At 37.5% G+C, this 18,533-nt stretch overlaps 1 protein-coding gene and 1 pseudogene across 1 annotated transcript; both read left to right on the forward strand.

The window, feature by feature from the left end:
• The first annotated feature begins 4,301 nt into the window (after window positions 1-4,301).
• Window positions 4,302-5,245, forward strand: LOC129494334 (olfactory receptor 5B12-like). The gene is given in 2 exon segments (XM_055301190.1): window positions 4,302-4,713; window positions 4,716-5,245. Coding segments are annotated over 2 exon segments (942 nt in total).
• Window positions 5,246-9,255: 4,010 nt separating this feature from the next.
• On the forward strand, window positions 9,256-18,271 carry LOC129494180 (olfactory receptor 5B2-like; annotated as a pseudogene).
• Window positions 18,272-18,533: the final 262 nt, after the last annotated feature.

The raw sequence follows: 18,533 nt of genomic DNA on the forward strand, positions 1-18,533 counted from the left end.
TACCTTCTCCCAAATTGATCTTACTAACAGCATGCAACAAGGTCCAGGGAAAACAATTCCAAGTAATAACGATGTTGACTATGATTATGACCATCACCCCTTACAAGTGTAAGGCATTTTAAAGATGTTCTTATTTTCTCATCACAGCAGAAGTCATCAGGGAAGCTAACTTCAGAGCTAACTTCTTATCATTCTCATTTTATAAATGAAAAATATCAAAGCTCAAAGAGGTTAAGTGATGTATCTAAGAAGCATGAGCAGCAGATCCAGGACTAGAATTCTTGGAAGCTGATTCCAAGGTCAAAAGCATTGTTGTTTTCTTCAGTTTCCTCCTGCCTCTAGACAACTTCAAACAGTTTGGCCAAACATTAAAAAAGAACATTGCAATAAGGTGTTTACTTTCTTTCACAGCCTGAGTTTCTAATTTGAGATCCACTTACATATGAAGGTGCAGGACTTCCGTGTTGTATCGTCCAGGGAATAAGGTAAACCTATAAATATACTTGTTCAAACCTACTGTCTGCATAAATTTGCCTGGATAGAGGTAATCAGAAAAATGCATCAAGGAAGTGATTTCTCCTTTGATTTATTCAAAACTTGGGCTTGAACATTTTGAATTTTTTGCATCTGTTTTGCATAATCGGGGATTATATGTTTCAACACTGTAGAGATCCTTTTAGAACATGTAAATCATATAAGATAGATGAAAAGCACAAGAAGACCTTGAGTCTTTATAATTACAGGCTTTTTCAACTTTAAGCAAATTATTTAAGTATTTCAATCTGTTTTCCCTTTCAGGGAATATGACAATGTTAGTTGTTTTGACTAATTTCAGTGTTGTTAAGAGGATCAAATGGTTATCAATATAAAATGTTACTGTATTCTGGGAGCTCATATAATATCTAAGAAGAGAGAAAGAATGAATGGAGAGTAATAATGAGAGAAAAATCAGGGTTGGTAATTGGCTATAAAATCCACCAAAAAGGAAATGTGAAAAGACACACAAGACATATTATAGAAATGAATAGATCTAAACTCAAATTTTAATTCTGCCACTAGAGACTTATTTATTAGCTGGGCCCTCAATTTATTAACTGTTATATGAACTGCCTGATGACTATAGTGTAAATGAGATCAGCTACCATCACACAGTTCCAAGCAAATGAGAAAACAATGCTTTCTATTGGGGTGGAGGATGAGAACAGTACTCATCAGTTAATATATGTGTCTCAGAGTACTAGGTATCCTGAGGTCAGGGAATGATTCTTGTTCATCATTATAAGCCTGAAAATTAGCACACACCCTGGTGTACCACATAGACTTATTTGTGCTTATACAGGGAATGAAGGCGTGAACAACATCCAGCACTTTATATGGCTCATTGGTTGGTGTTAATAATGAGTCATGTTTCTTTTTAACTCTGTGAGGGGTTTTTGAGGAGTTGAAGTAGGTTGGAACATTTGTAGATCCATTTCTTGTTATTCAGCTAAGATCCAGAAAGGTAGGTTATTTGCACACAATACACAAACTGTTAAATATATTTGATTCCCAAGTTTGTGCTTTTGAATTCTCCCCATTGATTTAAGACAATAGATTTAATCCTTAATCAGTCATCATCCAGTCAACCAAATCCATTACTTTGTTTGCCCAGTTAGTTTAAATGATAAAAAAATTAAAAGAATATTTCATCATGATAAGGAGCTAAATTCGATTCAGAATAACTTAGCTTCAAATACCAGCTCTGCTACTTTCTTCAGCCACAAGCAAGTAACTAAATGTCAGAAATCCTCAGCTTCCATACCTGTAAAGTGGGGATAATATCTCACATGATGTGTGAGGATTAAGTGAGGTTAAGTAGCACAGCTCCAACTTGGTTATGGGAACATAACAAATGCTCAATAAATCATCTCTCTAACAGCTTAAGTCATTATAAATCATGACTTCCACTTATACAAAATGATAAATTACGATTAAGTAATTTTGTGTAACAAAGTAATGGATTTGACTGATTATAATGACATAGTTGTGTCTGAAGAGGAAGGTTCTGGGGAAGACTTCAGGGAAGCTTTGGAACGTGTGTGATTCTTTGAAGAATACATGAGATTTTATATCAAGGGCAGAGAACATTTTGTCAGGAAGATTGTAGTTTTTAATTTGTATGGAGCACCAACTATCTGGCAGTCCATTCCATCAGAAGTTTCCATCTGTGGAGCAAAGAATGATAACAGGTCAACATATGCCTCATAGAACCATTGTAGTTCCTAATTTCTTTCCAGTAGACTAAAACGAGTTTTAACTTTCTTTTTCCTCCAGGAAGATGTTGGATTAAAACCTAAGATTTCTGATGTGGACAAGAAAGTTGGTAAGAAGTTTTGCAGTGATTCCTAGAACCCTGTTGTTTTCCCACAATTCGGGAAGTTTGTAACTATGCTATCAATTCAAGTGAGCAGTTTTTTAAGGAACCAAGAGGGTTTCCCCATCACCCTGTCCCGTATAAGCAGTCCTCCTACCTCTAGTAGTAGCAGCAGTGAACTCTGCCTGTCATGACTCTGGCCTGCCTAAATTGCCCTCCCAATCCCTCCCTTACTTCAAGTCCCATAGGACTAATCTCATTACTATTATTTAGTGCTTTGTCATCCATCACAAAGCTGAGGATTGTCATCTAAGCCCTCAACTCCTACAAAAGAATGTCTGTACATCTCTGCATAGCCCCTTCACTGACCTTGGGTCCCATTCCTGCCCAACTCCTGAAATCATTCCTCTGCACCCTCTGGCATTTATAGTCATTTGTCCATATGATCTGGTTCATACTTAAACTCTCCTCTGAAAGTCTCTTGCCTGCTTGGTCTGACCAAATCCAGTGTCCTGGGCAGTAGTGTTCTCTCCCATATCCCCCTTACCACTGAATCTCATCATCTTTTCAACTTTGTAAACATTAGAATACTCTGATTTTTGTCTGTCTGAACTCTTTTCTTTGATCATGTGCATTTAATATACACGTGTTGAACCATTAAAAGTTGCCAGCATGGTTCTTATTGATATAAACTGAGGCAGCCAGACCCGTACTCCAAACTTTCCATTGCATACCTAATTGTTTATGCAACACTCTACTTGGATGGCCAAAAGGTATCTTAGACACAATGAAATGATCTCTTTCCCCCTTTTCTTAAACACCTGATTCTTTTACAATATTTTGTGTATCACTGTATAAAACTTGGAGTCAACATGGACCCCTCTCTTTCTCTCATGTCCTTTTTTCAATATATCAGGAAATATGGTCAGCTCTAATTTGGAAATATATCTTAAAGTGGATGGATTTCTCATTATCTCTCTCACTACCATCTGGGTCCAGGTAATCACCATCCTTTACCTAGAATATTACTATGGCCTCCTAATTTTTTCCAGCATCTTTCATCCTTATCCTGCTAAATTCAATTACCAACAAATCTACCAGAGTTGTCTTTTTAAAAAATAAGTAAGATTATGTTCCTTCTTGGTCTAAATCCTGTAAAGTTTTCCAATCTCACTCAAAATGAAAGCTACTTAACTTAGTGTAGTATATGTGATCATTATGCCTCCCCCAGCTCTCTCTCACCTAAACTTTCCTTCCCACTGTAGCATCATTGGTTTTCTTGCTGTCTCTAGAACAATCTTGGCATGTTCAAACCCTAGTACCATGTATTTGTTGTTGCTTCGGTCTGAAATGCTCTTTCCTCAAATATAGGCTTGCTCCCTTGCTTCCTTCATCTGTTTACTCAAAGGTATCATTTTAGGCTAAGGATATGTTTTATTTGACTATCTTTTACTAAGAAATATCACTGTTCTTGACACAATGTACAAGACAAAAAAAGGTCAGTTGAAGCAAAATTAACTCAATTTCACATTAATTTTACGGTTATTCTAGTTTAATAACAAAGAGTAATTTGTGGTTGTTTTGTAAGTTTTGATTTGGGAGTCTGAGCTGTTCCAAGTAGCAATGACTCTGGTGACACTGTGTAAGTCCTTTCTTTTCTCCTTTTTCACTTAATTTGGTCTTCTATGAAGTTAAGACACTGGCATGCATTTTCTCCAAAACCTTTTTTCTGGCATATTCTATAATAACTTAAGATTGCATTTCATTGTCAAAACCATGCTTTAGTTCTAGAGCGTCCTGAAAACAAGTTCTTGCAATACCAAAATAAAGCGCAGAGTGTACATACTGATTTCAGCAATACTGATTTCAGCAGAGTCCCCTTCATTTACAATTCTGATTCGATTTTCTCATTGTTACTGGGCAGCCACGTGATTCCCAGCAGACCCCCATGGAGAACAGTACAGAGGTGACTGAGTTCATTCTTGTGGGCTTAACCAATGACCCCAAACTGCAGATTCCTCTCTTCTTAGTCTTCTCCCTCATTTTCCTCATCACTCTGGCTGGGAACCTGGGCATGATGGTGCTGATTCTCATGGACTCCCGTCTCCACACTCCTATGTACTTTTTCCTCAGTAACCTGTCTCTGGTGGACTTTGGTTACTCTACAGCTGTCACTCCCAAGGTCATGGCTGGATTACTTACAGGAGACAAGGTCATGTCCTACAATGCATGTGTCACCCAGTTCTTTTTCTTTGTAGCCTTTATCACTGCAGAAAGTTTCCTCTTGGCCTCAATGGCCTATGACCGCTATGCAGCTGTGTGCAAACCCCTGCATTACACCACCATCATGACAACAGGTGTGTGGCTCGTCTGGTCATAGGCTGTTACATCTGTGGTTTCCTGAATGCTTCCATTCACACTGGGAATATTTTCAGCCTTTCCTTTTGTAGAGCCAATGTTGTTGATCACTTCTTCTGCGATGCTCCTCCTCTCCTGGCTCTCTCATGCTCAGACAACTACATTAGTGAGATGGTTATTTTTTTGGTGGTGGGCCTCAATGACTTCTTTTCTGTCTTAGTCATCCTGATATCCTACCTGTTTATATTTATCACTATTCTGAGGATGCACGCATCTGAAGGACGCCAGAAGGCCTTTTCCACCTGTGCCTCTCACCTCACTGCTGTGTCAATCTTCTATGGGACAGGCACCTTCATGTACTTACAGCCAAGCTCCAGCCATTCCATGGACACAGACAAAATGGCATCCATGTTCTATACTATGGTCATTCCCATGCTAAACCCAGTGGTCTACAGCATGAGGAACAAAGAGGTCACCAGTGCCTTTAAAAAGACTGTGGAGAAGGCAAAGTCTTTTATAGGATTCATATTTTAATTACAAAGAATCTACAATTAAGGCACTTTCATCCACCTCAGATCTATCTAGAGAAAATATTTCCTGTCCAGCTCACAAATTTCTGATTTCTAATAGTAATTTCCCAGCTATTGATTAAATTTACAAAGTCTTAAAAAATATGATATCTAAGAATAATAGGTTAAGAAGAATCACCCATAATTACATTCTTGTCTTAAAAATGACAAATACCCACCATTTGCTTCAACGTGGATGGAACTGGAGGGTATTATGCTGAGTGAAATAAGTCAGTCAGAGAAGGACAAACATTATATGGTCTCGTTCATTTGGGGAATATAAATAATAGCGAAAGGGAATAGAGGGGAAGGGAGAAGAAATGGGTAGGAAATATCAGAAAGGGAGACAGAACATGAAGACTCCTAACTCTGGGAAACGAACTAGGGGTGGTGGAAGGGGAGGAGGGCGGGGGGTGGGGGTGATTGGTTGGCAGGCACTGAGGGGGGCACTTGACGGGATGAGCACTGGGTGTTATTCTGTATGTTGGCAAATTGAACACCAATAAAAAATAAATTTATTATTTTAAAAAAATTCTTTTTAAGGAGCACCTGGGAGGCTCAGTCAGTTAAGCATCTGCCTTTGGCTCAGGTCATGATCTTGGGGTTCTGGGATTGAGCCCCACCTTGGGCTCCCTGCTCATTAGGGGTCTGCTTCTCACTCTCCCTCTCCCCCTCTCTCTGTTCATGTGCTCACTCTCTCTCTCAAATAAATAAATAAAATCATTAAAATAAGGATTACTGCTAGTTAAAAAGAATTCTTAATAAACATGTTCTTGGGATGCCGGGGTGGCTTAGCGGTTGAATGTCTGCCTTTGGCTCAGGGTGTGATCCCAGAGTCCCAGGATCAAGTCCCACATTCAGGTTCCCTGCATGGAGCCTGCTTCTCCCTCTGTCTATGTCTCTGCCTCTCTCTGTGTCTCTCATGAATAAATAAATAAAATCTTAAAAAAACCCATGCTCATTCACGCTCCCATAAGAACATGTATTCTCACATACTCACATGTATGTAGAAGCACAGGCACATGCATATATAATTAATGAGAAACTTCTGAAATCTATACACCCACAAAAGAATAAATTAGTTAAGACATATATGAAAGGTCTGTTGTTATAGTAGAATTTAGAACAATTATTTTGTTGTCTGAAAACACATTCTTCACATCAATAGTTGACTTAATGGAAATATATATATGTACATATATGTACATATATATGTTTGGTTTTTAAAAATTATTCTTATGTATATTTCTGCATATGAAAAAGCAATATATTTTATATTTTAAAAATTAAACATGAAAACACTTCCAAAGTTCCTTTAGTATAGATTTATTATTGTTTTTTTTTGTCTGTTCTTGTTTTCAGTAAAATTCAAGCCATAAGAGACTCTTAACTATAGGGAACAAACAGGGTTTAAAGGACTCCAAACACATTCTACTCACTTGAGTGGCTGTCAGGCTGTTTTTCTCAGCTCCTGTGGTTCTGAAACTGCTGGTTTTCAAAGCTACCACAGAATTGGGAAGTAGAGCAGTGAAGATACCAGGAAGCTCATTATTATTACCCAGATTCTGCATTTTTCTTGAATAAACACTGTTTGGTTGTTGCAAGCCTTGTTTAATTTCTAGAGCTTTAAAAGTTTTGGAAAACTTCTTGCTTGTGTTATTTTTGCTTTAATGGAGGGGCATATTTTCAGAGGCCCTTTACCATTCTGGAAGTGTTTGTCCGCCCTATTTAATATCAGCTTCCTTTCTTATACCCTCTCGGAGTACATTGTTCTATATTTTTAGAATACGTATTAAAATTTGTAATTATATATTTATCTGTGAGTTTAATGTCTCTTTCCTCATCAGATCAAAATCTACTCATTCAGGAACTGTATCTCTCCTGTGTACACAGAATCTAACACAGCAGCTGAGTTGTGTCTTACTGAGTTGGGATTCAATAAATAGTTTGTTGACTTAATATATTCACTCATAAATGAATGAATATGTATTTTCAATGTCATTATAATTGAGATTAATTGTTGGAAACAATGTTGCTTGGGGCTTCTTTTTTATTTTATTTTTACTTTTTAAAATATTTTTTATTGGAGTTTGATTTGCCAACATATAGTATAACACCCAGTGCTCATCCTGTCAAGTGCCTGAGGCTTCTTGAAGGATTTATTGTTCTTTATGTTCTGGAGACCATGTAGAATTCCTAAGGAAGGTAATGCCAAGTTATGATCATTCTTAAAGATGTCCTGCATTATCAAGAAGAAATGCATTGACATAGGATGCATAATCTGGAGTCAGCATACTATCATTCTTACAAAAAAAACCTTCCATACTTTGTATAATTTTATGAATTTTATTAAATTCATTAGAGACCTGAGGTCACAGGGCAACTAACTCAAAATACAATCAAGGATAGGCATATTCCCAAAGAGATGGGATGAGAACACTAGCCTACCTGCGATAGATGCTTCTAGGTTCTATAATTACTGATATAAGGATTCATCAAAATTTTAAAATTAATAATTAAAAATTTAGTTATTAGTATGAACTAATGTGAGGATATAAATACTTGCAAATGATTTATTTGCACACATTTAATTAGACACAAGGGGAGTTTGTACTCATGTACATGCTCTGTTCTGCAGGCTTGTTTCAGTGTTTACAAGAAAGATTGAGGGCAGGATGAGGTTTCTGAGAATGCTGCTCTCCTGGGACTGGCCTAGGAGAAAGGACTAGCAACTGTTGCAGAAAAAAACCCTACTCAGATTCCTCTCCCTTACTTTTCTATAGAATAAAAGCTTAAGTCACTGATGCCCTCACATTCTGATAAAATTTGCTGGAACTGATATAAGAAAAGAGAATAAAGTCCTTTATCCATGGGAGTTGATCAGTACAATGTCCTGGGACAAAACCACAAGAAATGTAGCATATCTAGAATAGGTCAGGATCACTAAAAAGGGCACCATCTCTGGAAGCTAGGTGAAGCAAGAGAGTGAGGTTCTTGTCTCATGGGTTGAAGAATGAATCTCGTGGACAAAGAGGAGTGAGTAAAGTGATAGAGGTTTATTAAGCAAGGGTACCGAAAAAGCTCTCAGGAGTAAGAGGGCATCCTGACAGCATTTCCAATGTGGGCCTCCCCTGACAGTCTTTTATTTAGAACTTACCAGAGAGCTTGTGGCCTTAACATTATTGTCATGGTTGGTTTGAGTAAGTACTAATGATAATTTCTTTAATGGCTTACTTCTTTTTAGGGTCTGGTTATTCTTTGTTGGTTACAGGTATCTGTCATAAAAAGACACCCTCCCCACCCACACCTAGGGCAGGGTGATCTGGTTTGTTCCCTTATCTCTGGTTTCCTTACACTTCAGCATTTTGGAGGTTTCTGTGAGCCTGATCCCATAGCCCCCTACCTGTCTCTCACTACTACCCCACCTGTCCCTTACTCATAGGGACAAAGTTTCTGTGTAAAATAAAGGCTGTACAAGCACAGTAAAGAAGGGCCCTACTATCCACAGCAATGCTAGTAAACATTAAGTCGAGGTAAGCACAGTCTACTACTAGGAGAGGGCCAAGAACATGGAGATCCTTTTCTTTTTTTAAAAAAGATTTATTTATTTATTTGAGAGAGAGAGAGAGCAAGCATGAGAGGGAGGGGCAGAGGGAGATGGAGAGAAAATCTCTAGCAGACTCCACATTAAATGCAGAGCCCAATTCAGGGCTCAATCCCATGATCCATGAGATCAAAACCTGGGCCAAAACCAGAAGTCAGATGCTCAACGGACTGAGCCACCCAGGCAGCCTCAAGGGGATCCTTTCTGAGACAGGTGCATGGCAGTGGCAATTGGCCAGAGTGGTCTAGGCTGGTGTCTTGCACTCTTGCAGCTACAGAGGGCTGGACTGGCTGTTGATATAGGTTTCAGACTCTGGTGAGGGTAGGGATGGAGGGAGTAGGGAGGGACTTAGGCACCTGGCATATACGAACATGAATACCTGTATGATAGAACTGGTAAGATCGGTAAAAGGTCCACAGGAGGTATGCTGGCTATTGGTTTCTTCAGTGACAAAAGCTGGTGGGGGCATATTGTCTTGGAGAAAAGGTTTTTATTTTTCACTGTTGAAGATGATGTTTGTTGTGGGCTTGTCATTTATTATTTTGAGGTACATTCCTTTCATACCTAATTTGTTGAGAGCTTTTGTCATGAAAGAATGCTGGATTTTATCAAATACTTTTTGTACATCTATTGGGATGATCATATAGTTTTTATCCTTCATTCTGTTGCTGTGGTATATCACATTGGTTGATTTGCATATGTAGAACTGTCCTTATATCATGGTGTATGATCATATCCAACAATACATAAAATGCCTAATAATTCATGACTAAGTAGAGATGCAAAGTTAGTTCAACCTCCAAAATCAATGTTATTCACTATATTAATGGACTCAGGAATACAAATCATATAATCATCTCAATAGATGCAGAAAAGCCTTTGACAAAATTCATCATGCGTTTATGATAAAAATTCAGCAAACTATTAATGGTGGAGAACTTCCTAAACATAATAAAAGACATCCATGAAAAACCTACAGCCAGTTTCTCACTTTATGGTAGAAGACTGAATGCTTTTCTCCTAAGATTAGAAATAAGGCAACGATGTGCCCTCTTAAAACTTTTATCCAACATCATGATATATATCCTAGTCAATACCCTAAGGCAAGAAAAAGACCAGTTGGAAAGAAATAAATAAAATTCTCTCAATTCAGAGAAAATATGGCTTTCTACTTAAAAAATCGCTTAGAAAAGCTACAAAACTAATACGTTTATCAAGTTCTGAAGAAACAAAGTCACCATGCAAGAATATGTCAGAATTTTATACAATTTTAATAAAAACTTAGAAATTGGAATTTAAAAACAGTACCACTTGCCGTAGCAGCAACATGAAGTACTTAGGTATAAATTTTGCAAGATATGTGCAAGACATGCTGAAAAATATAAAGCATGGATTGAATACATCAAAGCAAATCTAGATAAATAAAGAAATTTACTAAGTTCATGGATTGGAGGGCAAGATAATTTAAAGATATCTGTCTTCCACAAACTCATCAACAAAATTTCAATCAAAGTTCCAGAAAGAATTTTTGTAAAAATTTGCAAACTCATTGTAAAATTTATATGGAAAGTGAAAAAAAAAACTAGAATAATTAAAAGAATTTCGAAGAACAACAAAGTTGGAGCACTCACCCTACCTCCTTTCCAGATTTTCTATACAGCTACAATAATCAAATACTGTGGTATTGGACAAAGGATAGATATATTACATTAAATATTATTGAAACAAGCATTCACTCAAATTTTTTGTTTCAGAAAAAAAGACAAGTCATAGACTAGGAGAAAGGATTTGCAAATTATATCAGTCCTTATCAGTAAAGGGCTTATATTTTGGAAGCATAAGATATTCTCAAATCCCAAATATAAGAAAACAAATACAATGAAATACAATAAAAATGGACAATTTTTTACTTTTTAAAAAGTTTTTATTTAAATTCCAGTTATGAGATACCACCTCACACCAGTGAGAATGGGGAAAATTAACAAGGCAGGAAACCACAAATGTTGGAGAGGATGCGGAGAAAAGGGAACCCTCTTACACTGTTGGTGGGAATGTGAACTGGTGCAGCCACTCTGGAAAACTGTGTGGAGGTTCCTCAAAGAGTTAAAAATAGACCTGCCCTACGACCCAGCAATTGCACTGTTGGGGATTTACCCCAAAGATTCAGATGCAATGAAACGCCGGGACACCTGCACCCCGATGTTTATAGCAGCAATGTCCACAGTAGCCAAACTGTGGAAGGAGCCTCGGTGTCCATCGAAAGATGAATGGATGAAGGAGATGTGGTCTATGTATACAATGGAATATTCCTCAGCCATTAGAAATGACAAATACCCACCATTTGCTTCAACGTGGATGGAACTGGAGGGTATTATGCTGAGTGAAATAAGTCAATCGGAGAAGGACAAACATTATATGTTCTTATTCATTTGGGGAATATAAATAATAGTGAAAGGGAATATAAGGGAAGGGAGAAGAAATGTGTGGCAAATATCAGAAAGGGAGACAGAAGATAAAGACTCCTAACTCTGGGAAACGAACTAGGGGTGGTAGAAGGGGAGGAGGGCGGGGGGTGGGAGTGAATGGGTGACGGGCGCTGGGGGTTATTCTGTATGTTGGTAAATTGAACACCAATAAAAAATAAATTAAAAAAATAAATTCCTGTTAGTTAACATACAGTGTAATATTAGTTTCAGGTGTGTAACAGTTCCATAAATTAATGGTGCTCATCACAACAAGGGAGTGAGTTCCTTAGTCCCCATCACCTATTTCACTCATCTCCCACACACCTCCCCTCTGGTAACCATCATTTGTTCTCTATAATTAACAGTCTGTTTCTTGGTTTGCCTCTCTCTCTTTTTTAACCCTTTGCTTGTTTTGTTTCTTAAATTCTGTATATGAGTGAAATCATATGGTATTTGTCTTTTTCTTATTTTGCTTAGCATAATACTCTCTAGCTCCATCGACATCATTGCAAACAGTACGATTTCATTTTTTTGATGGCTGAGTAATATTTCATTGTATATATTTATTTATGCCACGTGTCCTTTATTTCTTCAGTTGATGGACACTTGGGCTCTTTCCACAATTTGGCTGTTGTAGATTATGCTACTATAAACATCTGAGTGCATGTACCAAAAATAGGCAAAAGATTTCAACAGATATTTCACAAAAGAAGATAATTGGGATAGCAAATAAACATGTAAAAAGATGCTCAAAATCATTAGTCATTAGAGAAATGCAAATTAAAACAACACAGAGATACACTATAAACCTACTAGAATAACTAATATAAAAAAATCTCACCTGTAAATATAAACTGCCATCAAGAATGTGAAGCAATTGGAACTCTCACACACTGCTGGTAGGAATACAAAATAGTTTCCTATTTTAGAAAATAGGTTGGCAAAATCACATGACCTAGAAATCTCACTCCTAAAAATCCACCCAAGTGAAATAAGAGCACATGTTCACATAAAACCTGCATATGTAAATGTTCATAGGATCTTTATTTGTATTAACTAAAAACTGGAAATATTTCTTTAGCTATTTCTTTAGACTCCAAGAGTATCCCCACTTCCCTCAACTGAAGAATGAATAAATAATCTGAATACATAGACTGCATCTCAGTAATAAAATGGAACCAATTACAGAACAACTATACAACGCCATAAATTTTAAACACATTAGGCTAAGGGAGAGAAGCATGACTCAAGAGATAATCTACTGTATGATTCTTTTTTTATGATATTTTTACAAAGCCAAAACCATAGGGACTGAAAACAAATTAGCAGTTGCTAAGAGGTGGAAGGAGGGGTCAATTACAGAGTTGTAGGAAATTTGGAGAGGTTAATAAACTGTTCTATATCATGATGTGATGGTGGTTACACAGCCAATTACATTTGTACAAATTCTTAGAACAATGCATTGAAAAGTGTGGATATAACTATATGTAAATTATACTTTAATTAGAAAAAGGGGGAAAAAGACAGTAATGCAAATGGATCAGTGCTCTTACTCAACAGACATTTCAGTTCCCCACTGACAGTTTAATTGCTTCTTCCCTAAATAAGTGAGACGAGGGGCTGTGGATGTTTTCATAGGAGTCCTGTTCCCCTGAGAACTCTGGGTCCCTACACATTTCTTTTCTTTTCTTTTTTTTGTCCTTAACTTTCTCCTGGTTCCTATCCATTAGCCTTGGGAATCCCCAAATCACTCCATTTGACATCATTTTAGAGGACCCGTCTATGTGCAGAACCCTTTGTTCATTTGTTTATTCATCTGAAAGTTACTTGTTCCTGGCATTCATGCTGTCTTCCTCCAAACAGGATTTGCTTCCAGGCTGCAGCCAGAGCCAAGAAAACCCACTCCAAGATAATAATTATACTTATGCAGGTTAAAGTGATAATCCTCTTACCAAGTTGTTTTATAGACCTTCCGTCATTTGCTATTCATAGACAGAATTCTGTAAGGCATGTGGGAGATGCGATTTTATTAGTTCTACCTCACATATCAGGAGACTGAGCTTGACGGGGTAAATGACTCTTCCAGGGAATCATAAAGGATATATGAGGGATGCAGGACTTGGACCATCTTCCTAGCTCCATATCAGTGATTTTTCCTCCATTCCTCTGTGCTTCAGAGACCTTGAGGCCTTTTTCCCAGTACCAGAGAGAGAGAACATAGGATATATACATTCTACCCTGGTTGAAGTTCTGATATCAGAGACACAACTCATGGTTGCTTTTCCCTTTTCATCAAGGAACCAGGTAGGATTCTACATATCCTAGGCATTTTTCAGTGAGAAGTGTAATTCACTGCGAAAACAGTAGGGAAGCTGTGTCTACTGTGAATTATTTTAGCAAAGTAATGGATGTTATGAGTATTTCTCTGAAATGGTGAGGTAGAGCTGGTCTTAAATGCCCAAATGTACATCATTATTGAACAAATAAGGAGTCTAGTGATAAGTTAGGAAACAACATTTTGCTCTCCTGAAGAGGATGAACAGCAACAATAAGAAACAGAAAATAGATTATGCTCCACTTGAATAGGTAGTAATTTCATTCTATTTACTAATTGTAGATCTGTTATGGAAGGGATGTTAAGTAGAGCAGGGTGAAATGATATTTCTTTAGACTCCAAGAGGATCCTCATGATTACAAAGCTCCATACTCTATTTCAACCTTCTTTTCCTCTCTTACCTTACTCATAATCCTGGCTCACATAAAAAAGCTGAACAAAGGCACAGGCTTATGATCTGTATGATCTGGATATGAATCTTGAGTTTATTTCTTGCTAGGTGTAGAGGGAATTTCTGTGAAGTCACATAACCTCTCAAATCCTCAATTCCTTAACCACAAAATGTGGATATTAATACTCTGTATCTTGTAATACTATAGGATAAAGTTGTAGGATACTGTAACTTTTAAAGTTATTCTTATCAATTTCTAAGTTATCCTTTTAAAGTTATGGCATATTCTCACTGGTGTGAGGTGGTATCTCATTGTGGTTTTCATTTGTATTTCCCTGATGGTCAGTGATGCGGAGCATTTTCTCATGTGCTTGTTGGCCATGTCTATGTCTTCCTCTGTGAGATTTCTGTTCATGTCTCTTGCCCATTTCATGATTGGATTGTTTGTTTCTTTGCTGTTGAGTTTAATAAGTTCTTTATAGATCTTGGATACTAGGCCTTTATCTGATAGGTCATTTGCAAATATCTCCTCCCATTCTGTATTTGTCTTTTAGTTTTGTTGACTGTTTCTTTTGCTGTGCAAAACCTTCTCATATTGATGAAGTCCCAATAATTCATTTTTGCTTTGTTTCTCTTGCCTTCGTGGATGCATCTTGCAAGAAGTTGCTGTGGCCAAGTTCAAAAAGGATGTTGCCTGTGTTCTCCTCTAGGATTTTGATGGAATCTTGTCTCACATTTAGCTCTTTCACCCATTTTGAGTTTACCTTTGTGTATGGTGTAAGAGAATGCATAAGATATTTAGAATAAACCTAACCAAAGAGCTAAAGGATCTATACCCTAAAAACTACAGAACACTTCTGAAAGAAATTGAAGAAGACACAAAGAGATGGAAAAATATTCCATGCTCATTGATTGGAAGAATTAATATTGTGAAAATGTCAATGCTACCCAGGGCAATTTACACATTTAATGCAATCCCTATCAAAATACCATGGACTTTCTTCAGAGTGTTGCAACAAATCATCTTAAGATTTGTGTGGAATCAGAAAAGACCCCGAATAGCCAGGGGAATCTCACAATGCCAGATTTCAGGTTGTACTACAAAGCTGTGGTCATCAAGACAGTGTGGTACTGGCACAGAAACAGACACATAGATCAATGGAACAGAATAAAGAATCCAGAAGTGGACCCTCAACTTTATGGTCAACTAATATTCGACAAAGGTGGAAAGACTATTCATTGGAAAAAAGATAGTCTCTTCAATAAATGGTGCTGGGAAAATTGGACATCCACATGCAGAAGAATGAAACTATAGAACAATTCTGATTGTATGTTCTGTATAGAATGACCAAGTTAAGTTCTTACAAAAGCACCTGGAATATCCCATCTAAAAATTAAGCTTTTTTTCTGCTTTAAAAAAAATAAAGTTATGGCATAAACATTATACTACTTACTGTATAAAGTCATGAGGATAAAGTAAGAACACACACCTGCACACTGAATGCTCTTATCAGAGGTTATAGAACATAGTACATGCTTAAAAAAATCTTATGTTTGTCAAAGGGGAGCACACATGAATGTCTTTAGGAGCTGGATGTGAACAGGGAAGTTGTGAAGCCCCTTCAGATGGCAGAGAAAAGTGGTTACCAATGAGGTAAAGCTGTGACATAGGCTTGACATAGGCTTCATTCAGTTCAAATGAGAAAAATCGCAGCATGGAGCTCACCTCAAAGGCAGATCTGAAACCTAGGGACCTGAGATTTCAACCCTGCATCTTTATCATCCAGCTTAGAGGGTCAGAGTAATGAGAGTTAGAGTGAGTTCAAAACAGAAGAAAACTGTTTCAACCCAAGATAAAATGTAGATCTCAAGGAAGAAATGGAAATAATGGCTGGTGTGGTCAATGATCTGGTCAGAGGAAGGTCAGAGTGAAACACACAGGGGAATCAGAGGATCAGAGAGTGAGGCTCTGAATCCATAATCTAGAGACTGGGTATGGCTTTCCACCTTTACCCAACCAAGACAGAGACCATCATTTCATCCCACTAATAACATTAGACCCAACCCTCATCAGGTTTATAATTATTGATTTTCATGCATTATTTTATAAACTCTCAGAATTGCCCCTTCACGTCACACCTCCACTTTTAGGGATGAAAAAACTGAGGCTCAGAGAACTTAGGTTAGGATAAGATCTCCCAGATAGTAAGTGCTAGGATACAATTTGGACACACATGCCCCTCTTCCCAGAGCTTGAGCTCTTGCATCCAGTGCATTACCTTCTCTTTAGAAGTACTGAAGAGTACTTCTGAAGAGTACTTGCTGATTGTCCATGTCTGCTGCTGCGGCTCCCCTACTGCATCCGCCCTACCTCCATGCTTCCATCACCCCATCTCAAGTCCCAAATCCAGGAATAGTATCTTTGTCATTTTGGTACTCCTGACAACTAACATTAAGATGGGTCCAATGGATTCAGTGGCTTCATGTGAATAGAATTAATTCAATTCAATTCAAATTTCAGTTACTGTCATGGGATTCTGGAATTGGTCTGCTTGGGTACACAGCTTGGCTCTGCCAGTCATTATTTGGGTAAGCTTGGAGAAAATACACAACCTTTTGGGACTAGGTTCCCTTGCAAAATAAATGAGTGTAATGATTAGTTGTTTTGTCTTGTGTGTGCTTTAGATTTGAAGAACAAATTATTGCTGTAATTGAAATAATCCACAGAGCGTATACACAGCTTAACCTCACTCTATTCTCTTTTCCATTCTACACTCCCTTTCCTTCTCACCACTACAGGGCATCCTGTGATTCCCCACCGACAACCACTGTGAACAGCATGGAAGTGACTGTTCATCCTTCTAGGATGTTCAGATGCTCCAGGACTGCAGGCCTCACTCCTTATGACATTCACTTTCTTCTACCTTTTCACTCTAGTTGGAAATCTGGGGGTGATTGTGTTGATTCTGTTGGACTCCAGTCTCTAGATGCCCATGTACTTTTTCTTCAGTAACCTGTCTCTGATGGATTTTTGTTACATACCCAGGGTCATGACAGGACTTCTTAGAGGAGACCAGGTCATCTCCTATAATGCATGTGCAGCTCAGATGTTCTTTTTTTGCAGCCTTTGCATCTATGGAAAGTTACCTCTTAGTCTCAGTGGCCTATGACTGCTACACAGTAGTGTGCAAACCTCTCCATTACACCACCACCATGACAACAGATGTGTGTGCTCATCTGGCCATTGGCTGGATGTCTGTGATGTTCTGAATGCCTCTGTAAGTGTTGAAGATACCTTCAATCTTTCTTCTTGTATGTCAAATGTGGTTCATCACTTTTTCTGAAATATTCCAGCAGTCACAGCTTTGGCTTGCTCTGATCAGTGAGTTGGTTATCTATATGATTTGACTTCCTTTTTAAATGTTTTCTCTTGTAGTTATCTTTATTTCTACCTGTTTATATTTATCACCATCTTGAAGATGCACTCAGCTCAGAGGAATCAAAAGGTTTTGTCCGCCTGTGCTTGCAATCTCACTGTAGTCTCCATCTTCTACGGGACAGTCATCTTCATGTACTTGTAGCCCAGCTTCAAGAATTCCATGGACACAATCAAAATGGCATTTATTATATTCATCTTTAAGTTAACACACAAACTTCATGTGAGCGGTAGCTTTATCTGCTTTGTTCACTACTCTACCCTCCATAGCTAAATGAATTTCTTGTTCATAGGAGATTTTAATAACTATTTGCTAAATAAATGAATGAATAAATGAAGCTTTTAGTTCAATAATATCAATATATTGGCTTTTTGAATCATGAATATTTATAATTAATCATTCATAAAATAAACTACATAGAATTGTAGAACATTTCAAGATTCATGACCAGTGTTCTTTTTTTGCTGAAATATTTTTATCTACATTCTCACTCAGTGCTTTTAATCTACATTTATGGATACAATGATTTTCTGGAAACTACATAATCATTCCTTAGGAATGACATTTCATTGACTGGTAAGTAGCACATCAAATAGATTCTATTTAGTAAATCATAAAAAGATATAAAGTACAAAACTATTTTAAAGTCTAATATCTCATTCAGTTTGGAAAATTACTTTATACACACTAGTTATGCAGTTAATTCCAATGATTCTAAATATCCATACAGAATGGAAACACAATAGTAGTTATCAATAGTAAACACAATCCACATTCAATATCCTTGCATTAACAAGGATCTCTCCTCAGGAGAGATCAATTTGGTAATAAAACTCCCCATAGGAATTTTCACTGTTTCCTTTTCTGCCTCTACACAGTTGGAGGTGCTCATACTAACAGTATGTGTAAGACTGCACTTGGGGGGACCTGGATGATTCAGTTGGTTAAGTGGCTAACTCTTGGATTCTGCTCAGGTCATGATCTCAGGGTCATGAAATCGAACTCTGCATCAGTCTGGGCA

The sequence above is a fragment of the Nyctereutes procyonoides genome, unplaced genomic scaffold (assembly GCF_905146905.1).
Source record: "Nyctereutes procyonoides isolate TBG_1078 unplaced genomic scaffold, NYPRO_anot_genome, whole genome shotgun sequence".
NCBI lineage: Eukaryota > Metazoa > Chordata > Mammalia > Carnivora > Canidae > Nyctereutes > Nyctereutes procyonoides.